This window comes from Nipponia nippon, unplaced genomic scaffold, assembly GCF_047370975.1.
Source record: "Nipponia nippon isolate SJK-2023a ecotype South Korea unplaced genomic scaffold, ASM4737097v1 scaffold_3, whole genome shotgun sequence".
Classification (NCBI taxonomy): domain Eukaryota; kingdom Metazoa; phylum Chordata; class Aves; order Pelecaniformes; family Threskiornithidae; genus Nipponia; species Nipponia nippon.
Genome location: NW_028262347.1, coordinates 90,542,072 through 90,567,909, shown reverse-complemented (window position 1 = coordinate 90,567,909; position 25,838 = coordinate 90,542,072). Strand labels below are relative to the sequence as shown.

Here is a 25,838-nt window from a genome sequence, read left to right as displayed (position 1 = left end):
AGAACCTCTAATATAAGCTTACTTGTAATTTAATAGTTATGTGTTGATAGTATTAAATGCACAGTAACATAATTTGGTATGGTATGAAAAGAGATTACATAAATACCTGTACTTTGTACACTTGATAACCTTGTGTTCCGTACTCTCTTTCATGTTGTCTATACATCTCTCATACGCTAAAAAAGAAATATCTTAACAGAATATGGTTATAAAAGTACAAAATATGCTTTAAATATTTTTTTGAAGTTAGCTAAAATCCAAGCAGTCTGGGGAATCTCTACACAGTCTGTGAAATCCAGAAAAATACCAAACCTTACTTTAGTACCAAAAGTTGCACTAAAATGTTCAGACTATGGCTCTTTCAATTCCTTCTGTTATCAGTGGTTGAGAAAAATGTTCTTACAATTTTAAGATACATCAGCATTCTCCATCAAGTTTGAACTGTGTAAATTCAGGAATTTATTGTCAAAAATTTGTTATCACAAGGTAATGAAATTTGTTCCTTCCAATCCTGTGACAAACAGGGAGTTAGCTGTTTATAATTACAGTTAACATGCTTTATATGCCCTCATTTTTTAGGCCACGGATTTAATCAGGGAAATTTGTGAGGGGAACCTACAGCTGTGTCTTCCCTAGCAATTGACTCAGTAACATATACTTGCCTGCTGCCACCCCAGGTAGCAAGTTTATTCCTAAAGCTAAATCTGAGATTAAATTTACCTTGCATCAGATCTAGCAAGTGTGCAGCCACAGTGTGAGCTGGTTCAGTAAGGTGAGGCCAGTAAAGCCCATTCATTTCTTTTGGTGGGTTAACCTTTCATCAGATCAGTAGAAGCACTGTGGTATCTAGTCTATCTACCCCAGATGAGGCAAAATGTCAAACAGCACCCAAAGGTGCAGTTGAACAGCAGAATAAAGCAGTATAAATTAGCTGCAAGGAAAGCCGTCAGCTTCCTGAACTGATTTACTACACAGCCATGCTAGCACTGTGGTAAGAGAACAGGTCAGATCCTGCCAACAGGAGTGGAAAGGAGAGTGAGAATACAGGAAACCTAACTCAGACCAGCCTGAAGCATCCTGGGATCCATCCTCAGGATGCTCGGGGGGCAGTCTGTCACTCACGTCACTGAAGCGGAGATCTCTGAACTGAAAAGACTCACTCACACTAATTGCACAGAATAAAAACACAGCTAAGGACCAAGCACAGAGATCTTTTCTTTTATACCTATTTGAATTGAACAAATATAGTTGCTTTGAGTTGCAAACATAAAAGAAGGCTTATAACAAGTGCCTTGCATGCTCCTTTTTCAGGGAAGGAGGGGAGTAATTTGAAGAGTGTCAATAGAATTTGTCCACTTTGAGGTCTCAGCTCATTTAAATGAGCAACAAAAGACACCTGGAGAATATCAGTAACAAAATAAATAGAGGCATTGGAATTAATCAATGCAGAAAAAATGGTTCAAATGCATGAAACTTTTCAGTGTAATGACTGCAAACTAAAATATTGGTCATACATATAAGCCTTAGTTACAGCAGGCAAAATTTTCAATTGTAAGAATGTGGAGATGAAGTATGGAGTTTATTTTAAAGACACAATGTTTAATCACTGGAAACAAACCCCCCGAGACTGAGATGTTCAAGACTTATCATGGATAAGCCTGTATGAGACTGCCTCACCTGAAGGAGTCCTAAAATGGTGAGGCTTCCTTTTCTACTTTTATGGCAAAGAGTACTGGAAATAGGTGGGTTTAGCAGAATTTAGAAATATTATCCAAGGCTACATAACCAGTTCTTCTTCACAAAAATAATTACTTCACTGGGTAGAACTATTAGTTATGAGATTATTATGATATGAATTTTTAGGAAATAAAGTCAAAAACAGATATTTAGGTCCCCTCCATTTGCTGAAAAAGTAAACAGAAAAAATAATTAGAGAATATGTGATTAAGGCATAGAAATGAGCTTAGCTGGAGCCTAATCTTGTACTTTTTACTATCTAAAAGTAGACGTTGCTTGTTCAGTACACGGAAAATACTGAAGAGGCAGACAAGAAAAAACAAAGGAATAAATCCCTCAGTAGTTCAAAATGAAACCAACCCAGTTTTCATAGGACTGTCACTGGAGAAAGAAAGAGGATTTACAATTAAGTCCCATGTTTCCAATGTGGTAATCAGATATTCTAAATAAATTTTATGTTCTAACTGAATAAGAAATACTTGAATAAGCTTTTCAGAAAGACTTAGAAATAGCTACTAAAAAAAAAAAAAAATTTTAGAAACTCCAGTCTCCTCCCATCCATCCCCTGGACAAAAGTATTTTTCTTTCATAGACCTTGCTCAAAAGTATTAAAATGCTTCCAAATTTAAAATTATTCATACACTTTTAAATTTTATTTTTAAAAACTATTCCTGAAAATACATCACAGTTTCATCCAGTAGGTCTATTTTTCACATTCAATATCCTACTCAATTATTTAGGGGGCACTTTTTACTGCTCTTTTTCTCTCAAAAGTGAATATGCTGGATTCTGCTTTATTCTGCCTAAGAACTGCTTAACTTTCATGACACAGCTCAAACCTATTTGAGTTCCTCAAATGTATCTCTTTTAGTAAAATTGAGATGTAAAACTCTGAATTTAAACATCCTTAACAGTATTAACATAACAAAGAACTGGCACCTGAGAAGATGCTTATTTGCTCACACAGTAAAACAATACAGGAAAGAAAAATGGCACATCTCTCCTCTCTTTTTTTTTTTTTAATACAGTGGATTTAGCTCTCCCACACGGACTTTTAAAGATAAAGATTCACTGTGATATTGGTTAGTTTTCCTTTAAGTGAAACTAAAGATCATATGAAAAAGTCTTATTTGTTGTCTCTTAATTAAGAATGACTATGTTGTGCAGATTTACCCACAAGGGCAAACATACAGATAATTCCAGAAACATGCATTCGTTCTGGCTGCAATACATACAAATCACACAAAGACATTAGTTCAAAACTTTTAATAAAATAAATTCAAATACATCTCATTCTCTGTCCATAGCTACATTGTTAAATATCAAAGAAATACATAGTTTTAAGAAACTGGGGAAAAAAAAAAAATGAGCCACAAAAGTTGGTATTGAATATGTAACTCAAAATCCAGTTTGTCTAATTTGTCAAAATGAAGGAAATCGATCTTACCATCCACCACTTAACATAACCATTACCAATTCTTAAAAGACAGTGCTAAAATATTTACAATAAATAAATAACTTACATAAAGTAAATGCCTTACAGTTTCCTGAATCAAGTGAGTAAAATCAGGAGTACCAATGCAAATCATGTATAAACAAATCTGGAAAATAATTCCCTCTACAAAAGGAATTGTAGGAGGAGGAAAACATGGAACAGTCTATTGCATACTATACTTTAGAAACGGTACATGTACACATCTACAGACTCCAATACAATCTTCATTTTCTTTTCTTGCGCAGAGGTGGAATATGGTCCATATGCTTAAATAAGTAAATGCAGCAGCATGCAGTCTTGTTTGTCACCATGTTTTAAGGTAGGGACAAACCTGTTTACACAAGCTAGTACTGGAAAATACATAAAATACTCAGCCTTCAATAAACTGAATTGAGAACATTCAGCTCCACAGAATAGGTACAGAAATGTCTTGTAAGATTAGGCCCATACTAACTGCCTTAAGGAGATCTTTTCTAGTACTTCTCACTCTAAGAGTTCCCCCTGGTTTTTTATGTGTAGATAGAGCAATTTTTAGAATAGAATGTATGCCAAGAAACTGGTTTCCAAATTGCAGGATTTCTAATACTGTTAAATACATCTTGTCATTATGTATTAAAATGGTTGAAGAGACTTTCATATGTACCAATCTGAAGATACATGCATTGTTCTTGCATACAGAAAACTTGTACAAAAAAAGAACAAAAAGATTTGTGGTCTGCTGAGTTCAGCTTCTACAGAGCTCGCAAGTATTTGAATATGAAAATCATTGCATTTTGTTCAAATCAGTTTATTCCATTTAATTTTTAAAGAAGAACAGATGTCTAACTACTAGCTTAAAAAGCAATATAACCATGTGTGTAACTCCTGGAATGGTGATAAAGCTAAATAACTAACAGCTTGAAACCCATATAAAATGTGGGTGTAATTTTAAAACTGTGTAATTCTTAACATTAATCTAATGAAGCCTAGAAGATCAAGTGCAAAAAAAATGTTTATAGCTAACTAATGTTTATTTTGATCTGTCTCCTGGTTTGACTCCAGGAAATCAACCACATTTTGGCAAATAAAAATGTCAGACAACAGCAGTTCCACAGTAACAGATAGCTTTTTTTAAAACTTCAAGTAATTTACTCACCAATATAATTTGAGGACTGATAATGTAGTTTTACAGGAAAGTCTTAAAAAAAAAAAATTAGTTGAGGTGCAAGAATTGTTTCATAAGTTCATATGTGGTAAAAGCCACAGCCTGGGAAGGAATACAACGAATATAATTTAGAGATAAACCACGGTACAATCCTCTTCGTATTCCATGTTGTTGATACACATATTTCAGTGTCTGCACCATTGTACTGGAAAAACAAGAACTCAAATCATTATTGGATACGTATACACAATAGGCAAAATCACTTTCTTCAAATACAAGACGCTTGGTTTACTTGGTTCTTAAGAGATCTATGGAGAAAAACCCATGGGACTCCATATAGCAAAGCATTATAGTCTTTTTTAGGATTCAGAAGACAAGTCTGAGCTTCTGCAAGAAATTTGGGTACAAGGGCTGGGAATTGGAAAGAGGACAGTGCAATCCCATCTGAAGAAGTTTCAGTCTGAAAATACCTGCCCTAAAAGACACAATAAGACATTTTACACCAGAATAGCTATGCATATTCTGTTGCCTATCTGGCAGGAAGGAGTTGAGAAGCATCAATTCTTCTTACAAATGTAACACAGAGTAACAGAAACATAATTTGCCCAATGTAGCACACACTTCTTGCATGAAAGATCAGTATTTAGGGCTTGTATCCCATTCTCTTTCTTTGAGCACAGGATCGTACCTGTCCTTCTAAAGCTGTGTACATAAATTTTATGTTTAGCTCTGTATTCTACATCCTGCATGTGCATAGCTTCCTCCACCATGACACAGGCCTAGTGTTTTCTCTCAAAAGAGAAATGCTAGGATTTGTGTAAGTATATAATATTTGACCTTATTAAAAGCAGAATTTGCAGTGTATATGCAAGGAGAATGATTTTCCTCACATACTTATATTGAAACTGAGCAAATGGACATTAAATGCAAAGCCCTTGAGTAAAAATCTGTAAGGTGCTCAGTATTTCCAAGCTATTAAAGACATTGCTCTTTGAGAACATCTTCCATATGCCTCAAAGCTTCAAGATTTCCTACTTTTTTATCCTCTCATCCTCGAAAGACATATATGTCTACTCTGCTTCAAGGCATAGCTCTCTCCAAACACGGTCACAACAATATTGTTAAACTGGGAAGCCCAGTGTCTGTAAAGATTGTTCTCACCAATGCAGAAAGTAAAACCCCAAGAACAATTAACACATTTTTGTTTTAAAAGTATCTGGAGTGGAAAATAGCCAAGCAAAAAAAAAAAAAAAACCAAAAAAAAAAACCCAAAACCAAAACTTAGGCTGCTAAGGAAAACAGAACAGCACAAAACTTTCACAGTAAGCAACATCTATGTTGTTTATGCAAGGTCACTAAGACAGACTACTGTTAGTAAGATCCAATTCACCATGCAGGAGGTTCACACTGCATCATGCTGGATTCAGACATACACAATTCTACAAGATTGAAAGTAACCAAGATAAAACTGTCCTGGAATTGAATTTGGTTGAGGAAATTTGAAATTCAGAAAGTTTTTCAAGATGAGAGCTGATTTAATACTATGATTTTAAGGATATTATGGTACTTCCACTTCTACTGGACTGAAGCATATAACTAAAAAACCTGGGAGGAACCCCAACTACGTGTGGGGTGTGGGACATTACTGTAAATGCAAGAAAGGTCAAATAAAACAGTATTATGTAAACTCATCTTATGGAATAGATTCTGCACCATTAAAAAACACTGAAGTAGTTCATTTCAGTAGAAGCATGCAGTCTCTCTCTTAGGGATCCCGCTGATATTAAAGAAAAACACCACAAGTTGAGTTAAAATACAAAAAATCCCTATATTACTAATACAGAGTATTAGTAACAAAAGTGCCATTGTGATTTCAGTTATTTTTTTTTAACCCCAGAGTGATAATGGCAGCTTTTGCCTGCGTGGAAACTTATTCATTAAAAGAATGAAGAAATCAACGACATAGTAGTTTGGGTTTGTTTTTTTTTTAAACTTTAAAACTAAGAATTTAACTTTGCTCAAACATCTGAGAAATCAGTTACTATGGATGAAAAGAAAATACTTACAGGCACTTTTCCGAGTCTGGGAGAACTGCTCCTAACTGCATTCGCCTACGAGTTACATCAAGGGGATATCTACAGAGGAGATATTTGAACAGCAGATCAACCAGATGTGTGACTACATGAATATTGTTTTAAAAAGAATACAAAGAAGTCCATGTGCCACCTCCAAGCTCCCTTTTCAGTGAGTCAGGAATCCGGCTCAGATTCTCAACACAGCTGAAAGTTCTCCAAAAAGGGAGACTTCCCCTATACAACCAAAACCAGCAAATCAGATCTCTTAATATATTCCATTTGGCACGAGTAAGGAAGACACGTGAAGATCAGATGAGAGTATAAAACAGTCTGTAAAACGCTGGAGGGAGAAGACACCTGAATCGAAAATAAAATTGACAGTTTAAGAATTAATAGAAAATGACATTTGTAATGCAGTGATTTAGTGAAAAATTGATGCCATATAAGTCCATTAAATTAATTTATTTTATGGACAAAATAAAATCTGGCAAGGACAGCATGAGAATGGAGAAAGCAGGCAAAGTAGTAAGAAAAATTAATGCCAAATACAATATCTAAGATTTTTCTTTTTTTAATTGTGTGGCTTCACAGGTTACATTGTTTTGAAAATATATTGGAATAAGAAAATTCTGCAAATTATGTTCATGGTCAAAATTTCATAGCTTACCAAATGAGATTCCAACTGATTTTAGGAGATTTGTCTGAATTTGTTTAATTGACTCAATGCGTGTATCTTTAAAGACCATGAAGATCAAACAGATATTTAGTAAATGAAACAATAGGAAATAACTGAATTCCAGTGTCTGATTAACCTGGCTTAAAAACCTTACTAATAACCAGACTTACATAAAATCATATTCTCAGATAAAAGTTTATTTAGAATGAAGAACTATATAGGAAAAAAAAAAAAACAAACAATACCCAAACTTACGATATCGTCTGAGCTATTGCTCCAGCTATGCCACCACACAGCAGATTTACATGTGTTTTCAAAACTAAGACATCGGGATTATCTAATGAAGGCCGTCCAAGCAAGTTTGGTGCTTGAGCAAGTCCAATGCTCTTTAAGGTACCAAAGGTAAAAAATGAAAAACCTAAAAGGAAATTTAATTTTATGTACTTTCACAAAAAAGCAAACTATTTGTTGATTCATCATCATCATAAACAAAAAGCTGCAATTACAAAATGAAACTATTTTCCAATTCCTTCAGAAGTTTTTCTTAAGCAGAAAGAAACAGACAAATAATATTTTGAACTTCCACAGTAACTTCTGTCCAAATGAATTGGTGTTTATAATTAACATTAAAAGAATGCTTTCAATAAGCTAGACCGTGGGTTTTAAATTACTGGATTGCTATTAAGTCGTAAGATCTTTTTAACTGAAGAACATCTCTCATCTTTTAAATATGAGTGTAGTTTAGCTGGGCAGTTCTGATGTTCCTCCATCCCACGTCACCCACTGCGTCACCCACTGCTTTAGCTCTTCACCCACTGCTTTAGCTCGTGTAAGTATTCACATAAAAGTCACCAGGAGATGGAGCCAATACAGACGCTGTAAGCCTCCGTCTGTACAGCGCTCTGCTCTCTCATGGATCTACCTGTTTAAGAGAAATATCCTACGTGCTTTCTTGTGGGAAAACTGGGAAGCAGAAGAGAAAGAACCACTGCTTTACCCCTCTCCCTCTCAACTCCAAGTTTCAGAAAAGCTAGGCTTTGCCTATTGAAGATGCTTTAACACACACTTATCAATTCTAGATTAAGATTGAAGAGTTGCAAATGCTTCTACTGGCCTCGCCTCTCCATTCAGTAAAAAACAGAATGCTTGATTTTAACAGAAGTTAATTAACCAGGTGTGCAAATATATTACGTAAATTTAGTAGCGCACATAACTGCTGAAGGACTGCCACGTTCTGTTTTTAACTTACCCGCATATGGCGCCATTCCTACAACAGTTGGCATCAGCCCTCTGTAGAACCCAGTAAAACCACCTTCCTTTGAAAGAAAGAGACAAGTACCTTTGTGGCAAGAAATACAACAAACGCCTTAACAAGTTATACGACTGTTCATACTGATTCATATGACAGCAATCTGACTAGCATCATCTAGCACCAAGGAGCTAATATCGAGTTCCATTTCTTGTGCCTGAAGAATTGAGGGGACAACTGCCTGGCTCCACAGGAGATAAAAGACGTGAAAATGAAGGAGAAAAATCTACATCCAACATCATAATCTAGCAGACATTTCTGCATTATACATATCCCTCCTCCCCAAATTTTTTTGTATCACTATTACTTGTTCTTGAAAAGCAACTTCTCTCTGCTTTGACCTCCCACTTACGTAAGTCTTGGCTACATCTTAGCAGCCTAAGTAGAAGGAAGCATCCAGATAATTTTTTTATATTAAAAAATTTAATGTGCACGCAATGAAGTCATGTTATTTTCCACCAAGCCACTATTTTCAATGCAGTGCAACATTCTTTAAAAAGAGCATATTTTGCTTTGACAGGACTGAAGATTAAAAGAAAAAAATACCTTTGTGTAAATCATCTTGAATGCATGGATAATTCCCATGTACTTGTGTTCCCCTTTTACTTGGAATGCCAGACGAACTCTAACCATATCAAGAGGGTAAGTACAAATCACTGCTGTAATACCTTTATTAAAAACAAAAACAAAACAAGCAAACAAAACTCACCTACACCTTATCTGATTCTAGGATTATTTTGAAAATTATAATTTCCTTTTGTGGCAGTGAATATAATAGCATATACAAATTATTTTGTTAAAGAAACACTTAGTCACTTATAATCAGCAAATAAGAACACTACCTTCAGCAACACACAAAGAATTTACGTTTATACTTGGTGTTCACTGAAGCTGCACACCTAGGCTTTGATTTTCCAAAGATTTATGGGCCTAACTGTATTTACATGAGCAATCTTATTTAAGTCCAAGGCTCATAAGCATCAGGCTAGTCAAGTGCATCAGCTTTACTGGATTGCAATCATGAAACCTAATCCTACCATATCTTAAAAAAAAAAAAAAAAAAAAAATCAAACCACAAAATTTACATGTTTAATTTCAAAAAGGTTGTGTCAGAATTTGATGTGATTGCTGGATATAGATACATGTATCTATCTACTGCATCATGAAAATACCAAATATATTCTAATGACATTTAAAATAAAGTCAGAATCATACTGATAAAGAGTACATAACAGCATTGCGTTACTGCATTTTAATAGTTTATGTTACACCAGCACTCTGACAAAAAAAGCTATTTCTCAACTTAAGATGCCAAAAAAACAAAATCTTAGTATTCATCCAGTTATGAACTGCTTCAAAACCGATTAGATGCTGACCAACTTGTAATTTTGGAAACAGAACTCCAGTACAGAGAACAACTCCTCTAACAGTTACCTGAATAACAAATTCTTTCCTACTGCTAGTTTTTGAGGTAAACCACTCAAATGCTGACAAATGATTTGGAGGGAATAGTTAAAACAGTTTACTAAAAACAGAGGTCATTTTCTGGTGGTATACCACTGTCACTAAAAAAAAAACAAACACTGGGAAAAGAAGAAAAAGAAAGCAAAAACCTTCATGATTGTCTTCTAGCAGCTGCTCTGATTTAGCTAAACAACACCCTTAAAAACGGGTCCTACAGAAGATAAGCACACTTTTTATGCTGGCAGGAAATTGCCACTTCCTCTTAGGTTTTAATAGTTTCTTAATGATATCTCTTTTTGTAGGTGTATCATTTCCCCTCCTTTCCACAAGGTCAAGAGAAAACCACAACAGGGAGGGGGGAAAAGAAAAACAAACCAACCAACCAACAAACATCAAAACCCAAACACAACACAACTCCAGCACACACTCTTCATAACCTTTATGTTTGGAAAGAAAAAAAAGCAACTTTAGTAAGCTGAATGATCTGACAGCAGATATCAGGATTAGATGGGAAAAAAAAAAATGAACACCCTAAGTGAGCTATCCAAAAAGCTGACACAGGTCAACTGTCAATTGAGAGTAAAGTTTGTGGCCTTCTGGAGTATCCTACCAGTAATTTATTTTAGAAGACAAAAACATCTAGTTCAGAGATTTTGGACGATTCCTCTGAACAAAAAGCAGACATCTGCACTTGATTTCTGATGTTATCTCACCCATAGGGTTCAAAAGTTGGAAGCTGCAAAACACCAAAGCAACTTTAGGACTGTTTCCACTGACCTACATTATTAAATGCAATCCCTCAGACTACAGCCTTTTCCTAATAGATTGCCTGAGATGTCCAGAAATACTGTAAAATGGATGAATTCAAGCAGTTTAAAAAAAAATTTTTTTAAAAAAGGAAAAAAGCTTTTACAGAGCTTAAGAGTTCACAGGAAAGTCATCCCACTTCAGAAAACAGACTTTATCCCCCTTCTCTTTCCAATCATGCACTGACATGTATCCAGGAATATTCTCTGAACAAAGGCTAGCAAATAGACCAACCAAGAGCTCAGTGAATGCACTAACGAGTGAACGCATTCCAAAAATAGTACAACCGAAAAAAAAAAAATCGGAACTGAAAGAAACCATATGTAGTAAGGATTTAAATAGGTGTTTGGGGTTTGTTGTTTGTTTGTTTGTTTGTGGTTTTTTTACTTAAAATCCTCTAGCCATGAATTCTGGAAGAAAACATGATTTCTAACATCAGCCACAAAATATGCTTTCTTGAAGCAACTGGGAGAGGCATGTTACTGCTTACTGTTCATATAAGCAAAATGTACATACAAGGGATCAAGATTTCCTTTGGGGCTCAGAAGAGACACTATCCTTTCTGCAAAGAATGGTGGCCAGCTTTGGGACACAAAGTCATTGTGGTGAAATCTACAAAATTACTAATCTCATCTCTACTCCCTAAATATTATGACTTATCAGAAGTCAGACCACAACATCTTAAGGCTGATTACCTGTCTTGAGGAAGCAAAGTCTACCCAAGTAACAAGAGTTGAGCCAAAAATCTCTCCCACGGTTGGTTAAACAGGACAGAATTGCAAGTATCTCAACAGTTAAGAGATACATACTGCAATTCCCAGTATCTGACCTGAAATAATCATAATAGAGCAATGTAGCTCCTCCCTCCTTTAAGAAACCACTTCTTCAAAAACAGCAACCTACTACATTGCAAATGCTGACTCAGAAGTCAAGGAAGTCAGGGGAAGACCATTCTTCACTTACCACATTGTCCTCAAGCACCTTTGACCACTCTTGGGAACAAGATACTGGGTTACACAGACCTTTACTGAGACTTAGCGTCAATGAAGCACAACAGGAATTAGACTGTCCTTGATTTGCTTCCCAGGCTTTGGGAGTTAACAATGAGATTAGGTGGACAGAGATTTACCTCTGTCTCCCAATTTCCCTACTATTCCTACATTCTTAGTAATTTTCTTTCTTTGAAAAGTAAAAAAAAAAAATCTGGAGCAAGAAAAAAAAAAACCATATCTGATAGGCAAGTTTTTATGACTTCTGTATCACGCTCTCTGTACTTTATCAATAACTACATAGATCAAATTAAGTATTACCAAGTGATTCAGAGGTATACAATTAATAAAGTGATAAGCACAAGTCATAGCCTTGAACTGCAGAAGATATGCTCCTTTAGTTTATCAAGGAGGCATCTTCTGAACAAATCAAAGCTTCAGAAACTATACATACAGAGAAACAGCTGATGACAAAGAATATTTATCAGACAGGTTAAAGAACTCCCTGATTTACAAGTCCTAATATTTCTAGGCCTCCAATATATAATTCTGTTTCTTTCTGAACTGCACCTGAAGAAATAAGCAGCACAGATTCTTTTAAAATGTTGACTCAACTAGGTAACTGTTAATTACATACTATTTAAAATTGAGACAGCAGTATCCTCCTCAATCAGTACTGTTTTCCAATTGCTTTTACTAAAAGTAAAAAAGATAAAAACAAAAACATGCTTTCTGTATCAGTTTCATGGAACTTGAGTTTATTCTAGATAACATCTAGTCTTTTTCAGCTTTTTTTATTGTGAAGTTAATGAAGTGCAGGGGAGGAAATACACATTTCTGTGTTTTAATCCAGATTTTTCAATTAGAAAACTAAAACAATATTTAGATTTGCAAAATCATCCTGTGATACAGGTGTTATTTGATCATTTTGTTTCCTAAACCCCACTAACCTCTATGATTTCTCTATCTTCTCCCCAGCTCTGTCTTTCCTTAAAAGAAGTTATACACCATTTATCTGTTAATGAGGTGTTACAGCTGAAATTTGAATCACACAAGGCTCAGGAAATTCAGAGTTAAAGTTTCCACAGTAACTTTAACTTGGTCTCCTTAGATATATGCATTACAAAAGGTTTTTCTTTTCTCTCACTCCACTACCCCCATCCTCATGGCCTTGTTTTTCCCTGTGGATATGCTTTTGATCCTGTTTATCAGTTACAGAAGATACTCAAATGTTCCCCACCACTTCGAAGCTGATTCGGGTCTTTTGACTGCTGGTAATGTTGGAAACACTGACATAACCAAGACTGAAGTATCAGTAGCGTACACAGAAGTGAAAGCAGACAGCTGTGTGGCTAGATGGTGTAGAGGGGACAAAAAGGAAAGGGAAACAAGAGCTATCCATTTTCAACTGCATAATATTGGATTCCAGGAAACTGTGAAGACCCCTCTCCACCAACATTGGGGTGCATGCAGCTCACAGTCTTCTTTAGTCACTTAAACTTGGAAGAAAAAAAATAATATCCCTTATTGGAGCCAGCAAGAGACTAAGCCACAGGACTTAAAGCAAGAAATTACCAGTTGATTTTAAAAGTATTTTTTTATTTTGCTTGCAAGTCTAGAGAACTTAGAATCATAGAATGGTTTGGGTTGGAAGGGACCTTAAAGATCATCTGGTTCCAACCCCCCGCCATGGGCAGGAACACCTTCCACTAGACCAGGTTGCTCAAAAGCCCCATCCAACCTGGCCTCGAACACTTCCAGGGGTGGGGCATCCACAGCTTCTCTGGGCAACCTGTTCCAGTGCCTCACCACCCTCACAGTGAAGGATTTCTTCCTTATATCTAATCTCAATCTACCTTCTCTCAGTTTAAAGCCATTACCCCTTGTCCTATCACTACAGGCCCTCGTAAAAAGTCCCTCTCCAGCTTTCTTGTAGGCCCCCTTCAGGTACTGGAAGGCTGCTCTAAGGTCTCCCCGGAGCCTTCTCTTCTCCAGGCTGAACAAGCCCAACTCTCTCAGCCTGTCCTCATAGCAAAGGTGTTCCATCCCTCTGATCATTTTTGTGGCCCTCCTCTGGACCCACTCCAACAGGTCCATGTCCTTACGCTGGATGCCCCAGAGCTGAACACAGTACTCCAGGTGGGGTCTCATGAGAGCAAAGGGGCAGAATCACCTCCCTCCACCCGCTGGCCACGCTTCTTTTCATGCAGCCCGGGATACGGTTGGCTTTCTGGGCTGCAAACGCACATTGCTGGCTCACATTGGGCTTCCTATCAACCAACATCTGCAAGTCCTTCTCCTCTGGGCTTCTCTCAATCCATTCTCCACCCAGCCTGTATTTGTGCTTGGGATCGCCCAGACCCATGTGCAGGACCTTGCACTTGGCCTTGTTGAACTCCATGAGGTTTGCACAGGCCTGCCCGTCAAGGTCCCTCTGGATGTCATCCCTTCCCTCCAGCATGTCAACCTCACCACACAGCTTGGTATCGTCAGCAAACTTGCTGAGGGTGCACTCCATCCCACTGTCCATATTGCTGACAAAGATGTTAAACAGTGCAGTCCCTATACCGACCCCTGAGGAATGCCACTCATCACTGGTCTCCACTTGGACATGGAGCTGTTGACCGCAACTCTTTGAGTGCGACCATGCAGCCAATTCCTTATCCACCGAGTGAACTTCTGTATCAGATTTCAAACTCTATGCTCTTCTTAGCGCCTCCTTCCTCCCCTATATCTTCTTGGCGTACTCAATATAAACCATCCCCTCTTATTTATCCAATGAATATCCCAAAAAGCAGTTAATCCCACCAAGTAAACAAATAGTAAGACACTCACATGTGATACTATTACTATACCTGACTGCTATATTCATTTCACCACACACCTAAGTCTAGCTCATCTACTCAATTTTGTCGTTCTCAATACCGGACTACTGAGTATATCGTACTTAAATGCACCACACAAAGCATTTTATTTGATCATGATTTCCAGATGGTACTGTATATTAATTCTATTTCTGTTACACTAACTACACAAAACAGATTTAACCAGTAAGGTGCTTAAAACGATGCCAGATGCTATTAATGTATCTATGCAAAGAATTCCAGCATGTCCAACACTGACAGTTAAGCTGATTATTCAGTGTTTTCACAGTGCCTCACAAGTCAGGTTCCAGGTCTCTAACAAGGCTCCTGAAAAAGCTAATAATAAGCTTTTTTTTTTTTTTTTTTTTTTGGGGGGGGGGTGTTCTTTAGTACAGTTAAAGCCAGGGGGAAGACAGAAAAAAAAAGGGAAGAAAAAAAAATATATGGTTCTTTTCCACTTCTTTCAGATAGAAAGCCACCCAGGTTCTGGAACATATCATGCCAAATGGGTTTTGCTAGTTTTTAAGATCTCTGAATAGTTTCATTTCATTGTCTTTCCTTTTTGTCTGATGGCATGCAAAGCCAAAATACTTTCATGAGGTCCTCCTAGTTTAACTAAAGGTAGTTTTAACAAATCCCAGTACTTTTATTGCAAAAGCAGCTAAATATTAATACTCATTTCGTAACTATTTAAGGACTGTCACTAGACAGTATTAAGCCTGTTTTACAAAGTAAAAGCACACAAAGAACCACCTGAATTAAAAATCAGTCCACTATTACTTACCTTTCCCTGGTTTTTCTTAGCTACTTTTGGCTGAATGACTAGCAAGAGGAAAATAGAAATGTATAATCATACTATATACTGGCAGCTTACAAGTGGGGTTTTTCCGCTGCTATTGCACTAATTGATAAATGATGTTTTTTAACGTTCACACATATGCTCTCTAAAGAGTATCACGACAATCCTGTGTTGGATGTTAAGTATAGATGTTTCTGGCAAATCCAAAGAATCCACCCACTCAAGGAGCTGCAGTTCTCTATTTCTATGGGCTTATTCTCAACGTCGTAGCAATGGCATACAGGCCGATGAGACGATTCTACTAAAACCTGCATCTTTATACTTCATCTTGATGACACTGGATTTTTCATTTTTTAAAAGTCATAATAAACACTATAAAACTGTGCTTTACAACATAGCACAAAATTCAGTGCTTGAACAAATATATTTTAAAGAATAGTCTTAGACAAACAGTTTTCAATTAGGCAACTAGTTGCTACATTAACCATTTACTAGTATTTTTGCATAATACAAATTTGCAACAGTTTGACCTGAAAACACAACAAATCATCCTCTAAACAAATATTAACTTTTCAGCAAAAGGGATGTCTGAAATTCAAGTACAAAACTATACCTGCCATGGATCCAGCCATTAATCGATGCACATGCCCTGAAATCCCAAGTTGCTTCTTTATTACCTACAAAATACAGAACATTTACAATAGTCGTATATCAGAAAATACAGGGAAGTACATCACACAGTTTATTAGCACATTAATGCAAACTCTATAGCTGTTTCCAAGAAGTTTACAACACTACAAATTCGAACCAGAGCACTTAATTACTGTTAAAAGAATTTTCTGAACATTGCTGCTGTTACCAATTTCTTAGTAGGAACACAAAAGTGCTAAGATTCTACTAACAAGGCAGAACGATTAGTTGAAAGTATTTGTACCGTTTAGTTCAGAAACTAGATTAATTGTTTATTTAGTTATCTTTAATGTGTGTCAAACAAGGCAAACTGAATACTATCCTTGTTGCGTGATAGAGAGCAAAGGACACTGAGCAAAGTTGAAACGTGACACGTTTGAGAAGAGTAAATTTTTCTTCCATGCGCAGCCTGTGAAATGTACTCCTATAAAGATATTTTTAAGACTTTAACTGGATTTAAGGAAAAAAAAAAAAAAAAAAAAGAGAGAAGAGAGAAATTGGACAAGCATTTGAGAGCAAGAACTTCCAAAGTTACATTATGTCCTGGAAGGAAGTTAGAAACTAGTTTCCAGGCTTTTATCAAATAACTGAGACTATTTAAGAAGCAGTTATTGGTATAACGAAGATAATTTCCTATCTTCCTTCTTTAAGAATTGGAGGGTTTTTTTCCCCTTTTACACATTCCTGCAAAACATCTTGAATGCTTGTTGTCAATTAACAGATAAAAGAATCTGCTATGATGCTAAATGGTTTCTTGAAATTTGCAGATTCATAAATCATTTCATTATAAAGCATGGCATGGTCTTTTATTTAATACAACATGAAACAAGCATAGCTCAACAGCCTTTATGATTACACCACAAAAAAAGAACATATGAAACTCACTACAGTTACTTCTTTGCATCAGCCTTCTGAAATTTGCTCTTTAGGGAAGAGAACCACAATTTCAATCTCACTGTCTTCAGTAAAGATCACGCAATTTACTTCACTGGGTACTAAATCTGACCTTTCAAACACAGCATTCCTCATCACTAACCGTAAAATGGTATTTTTCACCACATATAAGCAATGTTTAAAAACATGTTCATGCTAACACCTGACCTCCAAAAGATGTTGCAGGGATTTATTATGTATTTATTACGAAAGAGTAAATGCATGAGAGCAGAAAGGAATCCACAAATCTTGGGGGGCCAAGCATTTTCTCTTCCAGGTAATTTTTATCTAGAGCCTGACAAAGTCATTTGTCAGGTCAAATATAACAGTCATATCCAGACAGACTTTCAAGTTTAGGTTGTTCCATCCGCCAAGTACTAAGAATCCCAACACAATATAAGAAAGAGGTTCCATTTTACATTTTGTTCCTACATTAGTCACAAAGGGCTACCTTCTAGCATTACAAATAGCACCAGACTTTAAATTACCTTTTTCTTTCATTAAAAAAAAAGTTACTCTCAACAATACAAAAGTACCAAAATCAGCAGGAATTTTTTTTCTGTAAGCAACACTGCAAACAGTTTCACTGTTGCCCTGGCATTTTTAATGGGTAGATTCAGATAAAATTAAGCAACCTTAGAAAAGACATGCAGCTAATTAATAATACGGAAAAGTTTCAGTGTTAGTTTCGATCACTTAAAGAATCTGTATTCATTGTAGGCAGAAAAAAAGAAAAGGAAAACAAAATAAATTTAACTACCTTTTTATATCGGTCAAATGCCATAAACTGAATTGCGCCATACGGAAAGATTCTAATCATCATTGCCCCGTTTCCTTTATACAGCCCAAGGTAACCTTCCTTTTTGGGGACAGCACACAATGTAGAAAACACTCCTGCCAGCAATACAAAAAGAAGTATTGAACAATTACACTGGGGGGAGGGGAAAAAAAAAAATCAAGCACATATTACTGACAATAAGAAAGTATGCATAGAACTAAGGCCAGATCATGTTGCTCATCTAACTATGGAGAGGGGAAAATCCACTTTCAATGCCCAAACATTGCCAGAAGCAGGAGGTTTAAGGTTAAGTTTTATCAGCCTTCTCACCTCCCAGACTTGGTGGACCTCTTTCTGAATTCATGCATTTCAGGCCCCGTGACTTGCCTGGACCGCAAGCAATCCTACTGCAGATCTATCTATCTATCCTCCCCCAGAAGCTAATACTAGCAACAGAAGGAAGGAAACTGGTCGACTTGTAATGCAGTCAATTCAAAATAAATAAATACTTAAAAATCTAAAACCACAGGAAAACAGTCTAATATTACTACATGCTGAATTACAGATTAAATGTCATCACTGAGGAAATGAAGTAAACAAGTTTAACACTCTCATTACTTACAACTTAAACATCTCACACTTCCTGTCCCAGAGTTGTTGCAATAAGAAGCAATCCTATTCCCTTTTAATAGGTGGGAAATAATGCAAGATCACACAAAGTCTGGGCAAAACCTACAGTTTTATTATAAACATATTATTAGTTACGCACAATTGCTATCGAATTGACTTTTTTTTTTAAAGGAATAAACTGTAACAGTTAAACAGTTTTCATTCATATGCAACTACTTAATAATATAAGAGCTGAACATGAAAAAGGCTTACACATTTATCTTACTTTCAGGCAGAAAAAGAGAGTAGTTGACAAACTTTCATTTGAAGTTTACATAAAGCAAGTATTAATTAGTTTCTGGGGTTCTAAGAATACAATATTAAATGTGTTTTTAAGATGTCACGATTATTAAATGCCTCTGAAAATACTTATGCCATGATTAGAATTTCTCTCTACCCTGGAATGATGAGTTACTGTTCTTATTTCTTAAAACACATGCTCCAAGATCCATGTGGCACAAACTCCATGGAGCCAGGGCAGTAAGAACATTTAGTGAGAACTTTGATGAACAAATCCATCGTGTCTCTGCACCGAAAGGTATCCCATCCACATAATTTTCTTTTTTGCCTACACGTAACAAGGGCACGCATTCAAGTCAGACACACTTCTAATAATCAGAATCCTATCTAACACCCTAAATAGGGAAGCGTATAAGAGTTTACATGCCAATTATGGCACAGTACAAAGCAAACGGAAACTAAGGATTTAAAACCTCAGTCAAACCAGTTATTTCAGCCTTCAATTCTTAGACTGCAGATTTGAGCGTATACTTATGTGACTGTGGTACCAAAATGCCACATTACTTGTGTTTCCCTTTTTGGTACAGTGAAGTGAATATATAGCCCTTGAACTTTGTTTCAAGATTTATTTTTCCAGCCTTTAAAAAAAAAAATTATCTTTAGTCTCGAAGTTAAAAATTCCAAAGTTTCATTACATGTAAACTTAACCAACTCCAATTTTCTTCTTTTTGACAACTGTAACACACTTAAATTTCAGAACATGAGTTATAACCTATTTCAAGAACATATGACATAAAATGCCTCAAATACTATGCACAAGGGGGCACTGTTACAACCCCACAGAGAATGGTTCTGAACACGCCGACAACTGTGAGTTTATCCTCTCACCATGATGCAACGCAGACGCCGAATACAGACCACCTGCACCTTACGCCAAGCACAGATCCACTTCTAGCTTCAATTCACATCAACCACGCTGCAGGCTGCGAGCGTAAGTGCACGGGAGTCTTGCAGGGTTCGGCGGTCACTGTCTTGTAATCACCAGCCCCCGTGAGGGCTACCCCGGGCTCTGAACGGCACCGATTCCCACAGCCCCTGGAAACGGGCCATCACTGTGGCAGACTGCAGCAGTTACCAGGGGTGACAGTTTTTACACGAGTGATCCAAGCTTTGAACCTGTGATTACCAGTCTCCTGCTGGCTTCAGGAAGGGGAAGACCAAGCCTAGCTCTTATGTGCCTTATTAAGGATTATTCTGACATCTCAATCTCTAATACATCAACCAATACCGCAACTTACTCACACAGGGCTTTGTTTTTCTTTTTAAATACTAACAAAACATAGCAAAGAGACTAACCAGACCGATACAACCTTCTGTCTGATTAGCACCTTTTTTTATCGGCCACATCGTTGAATAAATCAACAAACCCAAACCATACGCATTGCATTTAAAACCAAAAATCAGACACGCAGCAGCCATCTTACCTAGATGTTTGTAATGGTGGTTATGAGCTTGCAGCAAAATCTTTACTCGATCCAGTGGTGCAGTAGTTGTTTTGGCACAACATCCTGCAACACCTTTCCAAGAGGGGAAAAACAAGAGTGACGGCATGCAAAAGTTCTTTATGTCAGCAGATATATAAAGGATTATTCTAACGTACTTTTAAATTGAATAGGTGAGGAGAAACTAATTAGGACCTCAAAAAAGCCCCGATGACAAATAAACAGCCACTATTACAAGTATGTTACAAAACCCTTAAAGCCGTAATGAAATGTGCAAGCTACTTTTCCAGATTACAAAAACCCAGGCCGCCGTCTCCCAGCTGCTGAAGTCACAGCAGAAGCTTTCAAAGAAAGTTACTCGGGAGTTTTCCGCCCTGCTTGCTCCCTCCCTGCTGCGGAGAACAGCCGTAGCTGCCCTCCCAGGGGAGCGGGCTACGCGCCCGCCGTGTACCCCGCGCTACTCCAGAGCGAGATCCAACAGCGAGCGCGGCCTGACGTGAAAACTTTAAATAACCAAAACATCCTCCTAGCCCCTTGCAAGCCAGACTGCTGGGATGACACCCTATAGGAAGAAAAAATAGGCTTTTTCTCTAAGAGGTTAATAACGTGGGGCTGCGTTTGCTAGGCTGCCGCCGCCTCGCACCACCTTCATCTTCACAACAGCCGCCGCGGCAGCGCCGGGAGGCGGACACCCCGCCGCCCCCGAGCACCCTAGCGAGGCTTCGGGCTCCTGGAACACTGAGCTGGCGACGGCTCGGGGCTCCTCGCCGGTTCTGACACACGTGCGAGTCACTCGCCCGTAGCGAGTCACCTGCGCTGGCGCATGAGGGGAAGGAAGGGGAAAGAAAGAGAGGGCCCCGCTTCCCCCGCCGACGGCGGCGGCGGCTTCCCCGGGGATGCTGACACGGAAGTGACCTCCGCCGGCCTGCCGCACCGCCCCCGGGCCCCGGCCGCCTGGCAGGGCGGTGCGGCCTCGCAGGGGCCTGGCCCGGCGCAGCTCCCCTGCTCTCCCCCGGCAGAGCCCGGCCCCCCGCCCCTGGCAGCCGGCGGGAGGCCCGGAGAGACCGGGCACCGCACGCCGCCGGGCAGGGGCCCGCCCGGGGCACCCACCTCCGGCGATGAAGGAGCGCAGCCAGTAGAAGTCGCGGCGCGCCGCGCTCGGGGGCAGCGCGGCGCCGGGCCCCGCCGCCGCCGGGGAAGCCATGGGGCAGGGCCGGGCGCGGGAGGCGGGCGGCGGCGGCTCCCTCAGGCGGCGAGCGGGCAGCGCATGGTGCCGCGCGGCGCCCCCGCCGCGGCGCAGGGGCGGAGCTCGGGGCGGCCCCCGCCGTCACTGCGGTCCCGGCCGCGCCGAGCCACGGCAGGGGCCGGCGGGCCGCGCCGCGGCGCCTGCAGATCGCGTCAGAGGCGGCGGTTGCGGGGCGGCGCGCCCCGCCGCCGCCTCCCCTCGGCAGGCACCGGGTCGCCCCGGCAAGGCCCGAGTTAGCCCGCCCGCAGCCGCCGGTTCTCACCGTTGGCTTGGTGCAGAGCAGGGCGGCCCGTGGGGTGCGGCGGAGAGGGTGGCGGAGCCGGGAGCCGCCTTCTCAGCCGGCGATGGAAAGCGTTAGTGGCCCCGGGGACCGCCTGCCACTGCTTAGAAATGCTCATCCATGCCCTTTCCAACAAATGCATATTTCTAGACCTGCGGGTGCATGCAGCCAAAACCTAAATAGCTTTAATTAGCCTATACAATAAAGTACACGGCTTTTTCTTAAGCGTTTAACTAGCTACTTCATGCTAGAACATCAGTATTTCTTTTGTCTACAATTACAGTTCTATATCTAGCAAAAAATGCTCGGTATTTTTATTCATACTCAAGTTTCAAAATGCATCAGAGCAGGAAGTAGATATTACAAAAAAAAAAAAAAGTTCAGCTTTTTTAGAATCAGGAAGGTCAAACCCAATATCATCTCCGCAGCTGTCAACATTTTTTGTAATTTTTTAGGTTTTCTGCAATGTCTCTTTGAGTACAGCGTATAGGGCTCTCCAGCAGGCATTTAGTTAAACTTTTGTCCTCAACTCCCAAAAAAAAACCAACCCACGTGTACCCTGAATGCTGGTGCATGGTATAAGGAAGGTGCCTGGTGCCAGGCACTGGTGAGAAAGTTAATGCTGGCAGCTTTTCTCTCAGTTTTCTGCAGTTACTCATATATTTCTCATGCACTTTTTGCCCCATACATCTTAACCCGAGTTTCAAGTATTTCATATACCAAAATCCCTTTTTTAAAAGTCAGTCTGTAAACACAAAGAAAACAGTCAAATGGGTCTCAATGCTTGCACAAGTAAAATGAAACCATTTCCAAACAAATTTGCTGGAACGTTTTTTCTTCCTGCTTGTGTCAAACTGCCTTCAACAGAAATTACTCATTTTTTCCCTTAATAGGTTACATTCCTTAAAATTAAGTTTGCTTCAGCACTGGGAAAAACTTTATTTTGTACTGTTTGATCATTATGTCATTTATATATTTGGGAAATGGCCGTTACAATACACATTTTTTCCAATAATAAAAAAATACATAGCAAAGGTAGACAGATTTCTTCCAGAAAATATGGAAGAAGTCCTTTATAACAGAAAACTCTCAAGCCTTTTTACATTTTTTAATATACCTGGGAAATTCATAGCTTTTGTTGAAGTCGCACTGATGTTTAAGTCTCTACTGGAAAGCAACTGTTCTATGAGTTATTGAAGCAAGCTTTATAGTCCCTGTTGATGTGGTTTTCCCCAGCCAATTTGTATTCTTTTGGGATTCTGCTCAGGAAAAGCCTCCCGCCGCCACAGCAATCATACTGCTTTAACAGCTCCAACTGTAGAAACTTAATTTGTTTACTGATTTCTCACAGAAAAGTGTTGTAACTACACTAACAGCTGAAAGTTATCTAGTTTCTAGAGTTTCATCTAGTTTCTAGAGTTTCACCAGTGACTAGAAAAAAAAAAAATCAGATAATTGCATAAATGGGCTGTTACCTCTTTTGGATACAGGCAAGATATTTTGGGAAGGTACTTTGTCAACCCTTGTAATTTAGGGAAGTGTGCACCATGAGTGCATACTGTTTAGGAAAGTAATAAGAAACTTGCATTGCAAAATTTAACAGAACGTCTTGTAGAGATACACTAACACACAAAGGAATTCAGCAACGAGCTTTATGTGTATAGCTTTTTTTTTTTTTAATACTTGCTGGTATAAAATGCTCTGAAGTTCTGTTTTCTTTACTAGCTTCTGTAGTAGTTCATTATTTGCACCTTCAAATCTTAACATTCTCACTGATGTCACTTCATCTTTTTACCTTGAAGTGTTTATGCCCTTTACAGAATTCTCTCATGACTTTTCTTTTATGACCCATTCTTCAAAGTCATCAGCATTTTTAATGTCACTCATGTTACACTCATGCCTGACACTATGTCATCCTTCCCTGGCAGGTTGATGATAAACAGGGCAAGACATTAAAGTCAAGGTACTCAAGAGCAGAGCTGCTAACTTGAAGAAAAATCCAAGCAGGTAGGTAGTTTTATCAATAGTTGTAATTTGTTTCTGAATGTTTTGTTGTTGAGGATGCTTGTTTTTGTAAAGATGGTTCAAATCTTTATCAATTGAAGTAAATTATCAAGGCTAAAGCGAGGTAAGCTATCCTCATGGTAGCTGTCGCTGAAAAGATTATTTTCAGTGCTCTTAAAATGCTGATGTACATCCAGCTCTGTTTTGAGACAGTTGTACAGATTATCCTCAACTGTCATGCCTCTGGGCTATAGGGATCAGAAAGATTTTCTCCACTTTATACTTGGGTCTGGTCTTCAGTAATTAGTGATCTGAAGTAACATCTATCTAGTTGTCTGTTCATTTGCCCCAAACCATATCCAGAACTACCAGAACTACAGAACTTTTCCCACATGAGGCTCAGGAATTTGAGTTTGGTTTTTGTTTGGGGTTTTTTTTTTTCCTTCTTTCTGCAACAGGCATTATAGCTTGCAGACTGGAAATACCTGAGCAAATCTCAATTCTTTGCCAGTATGGCACCTTGAGCTCCCTTCATCTCTGTCAGCAAGCAGACAGGACAGCACTGCTTCCTGAGGCAATATGAGCTACGAGCCAAGGGTGACCACAGCACAGGTAGTATCCTCACCGACAGGGCGCAGTCCTGCAGCAGGACAGGCAAAGTTGGGTGCTGGGAACAGGCTCCATCAACAGTCACAACAAGGGCACAAAGCAGGTCCAGGGTCCATCCAGAGAGGCAAGTCAGGACCAGCAGGAGGTAAGGCCCAAAACAAGGCTGGAGGCAAGTCTGAGGTTCACCTAGCAGTCAAGTCCAGACAAAAAACAAGGCTAGAGCTAGGACTCAAAACAAGCACACCTATAACATAGCTCAGCCAAGGAAGGATTACCTGGCCAGGCCTGAGCTTAAATGGAGCTCCCAACCCATGGACCAGGTGTGTGGGTGGAGGCCCCAGGTGAGGCTGGTGAGGGCCATTAAGGCCTGTTGGCACCCTCAGGACCCTGACAGTCCCTACCCATAGTGTGTCAGTGAGGTCTTTAAGGAACAGAAATATTTGACTCTCCGAAGTCATTGAGTCTGCAAATACAGCGGTGCCAAATTTCTCTAGCTAAGCAGGCATCTGCCTTTGTTTCGGGTGCAGGGAAGAGGTGTGCGCTTCATGCCCTCTGGTATCACATGGCTTACTGCAAAAGTGCAGTAGACTTGAAGCATCCAAAAATGCCAGGTCGGTCCATGCAAAATTAGCCATGCCTTCCCAGATGTAGTGTTCACAGGCCAGGCGCAACACAATCGTTCTGCACAATCATGCAGTGAAGTAAGGGCCAAGATTTCCAATAAAAATAGAAACTGAGGGCAAACTGCTGTCTACCACAGGTCAGGAACATCCGGTAGGAAATATTTAGAATAAATGCAATGTGCCTGTACAATGGGTGTCAGAAGATGAACTCATAGTCCCTTCTGGCCTTACTTCATGTAAAATGGTGTTAACGCTTAAACTGTGTTCAGCATTCTTACAAATGTTAACTTACTTTCGGTGCCAATCGGGCAGGTAGATACTATCTACAGAACCAGGGCCAAGAAAGACTAAATGAGGAAGTCGTTGTCAAAACCACAATTAGAATTCAAGAGTTTCTGGATTAAACTCATGTTGTTCAAGACTTTTCTCTTTCAGATACTGCCAACTAACAATGCTGTGGGTGATTTATCTGATCATCTGTATTACAAATACAAAGGCATTAGGAGTGGTTGGCTTGTGTTCAGCTGGGTTCGCAGGCACAGCACCACATCAGTGCAGCTGTGGTGGGTTGACCCTGGCTGGATGCCACATGCCCACCAAAGCCACGCTGTCACTCCTCCTCCTCAGCTGGACAGGGGAGAGAAAATATAATGAAAGGCTCGTGGGTCGAGATAAGGGCAGGGGGAGATCACTTACCAGTTACCATCACAGGCAAAACAGACTCAACTTGGGGAAATCAGTTTAATTTATTGCCAATGAAATCAGAGTAGGGTAATGAGAAAATAAAAACTAAATCTTAAACCACCTTCCCCCCACCCCTCCCTTCTTACCGGGCTCAACTTTACTCCTGACTTTCTCTCCCTCCTCCCCGCAAGCGGCGCAGGGGGATGGGGAATGGGGGTTGG

The 25,838-nt window shown here is 39.2% G+C and overlaps 1 protein-coding gene across 5 annotated transcripts; it reads right to left on the bottom strand.

The window, feature by feature from the left end:
• Nucleotides 1–2,988: 2,988 nt before the first annotated feature.
• Nucleotides 2,989–21,515, bottom strand: SLC25A16 (solute carrier family 25 member 16). Of its 5 annotated transcripts, none has more exons than XM_087766572.1 (9): nucleotides 21,282–21,512; nucleotides 20,154–20,246; nucleotides 17,743–17,876; nucleotides 15,973–16,036; nucleotides 8,983–9,104; nucleotides 8,377–8,443; nucleotides 7,383–7,545; nucleotides 6,443–6,511; nucleotides 2,989–4,581 (listed from the first exon to the last, which is right to left on the bottom strand). In XM_087766572.1, exons 1-9 carry the CDS (start codon nucleotides 21,373–21,375, stop codon nucleotides 4,425–4,427), a joined length of 963 nt encoding a protein of 320 aa, XP_087622698.1. In that variant the 5' UTR covers nucleotides 21,376–21,512; the 3' UTR covers nucleotides 2,989–4,424. The 5 variants fall into 5 exon arrangements, with proteins under 5 accessions (XP_087622698.1, XP_087622703.1, XP_087622699.1 ...); XM_087766577.1 differs by having other exon boundaries at nucleotides 18,383–20,246; nucleotides 21,282–21,312; XM_087766573.1 differs by lacking the exon at nucleotides 20,154–20,246.
• Between the last annotated feature and the right edge of the window lie 4,323 nt (nucleotides 21,516–25,838).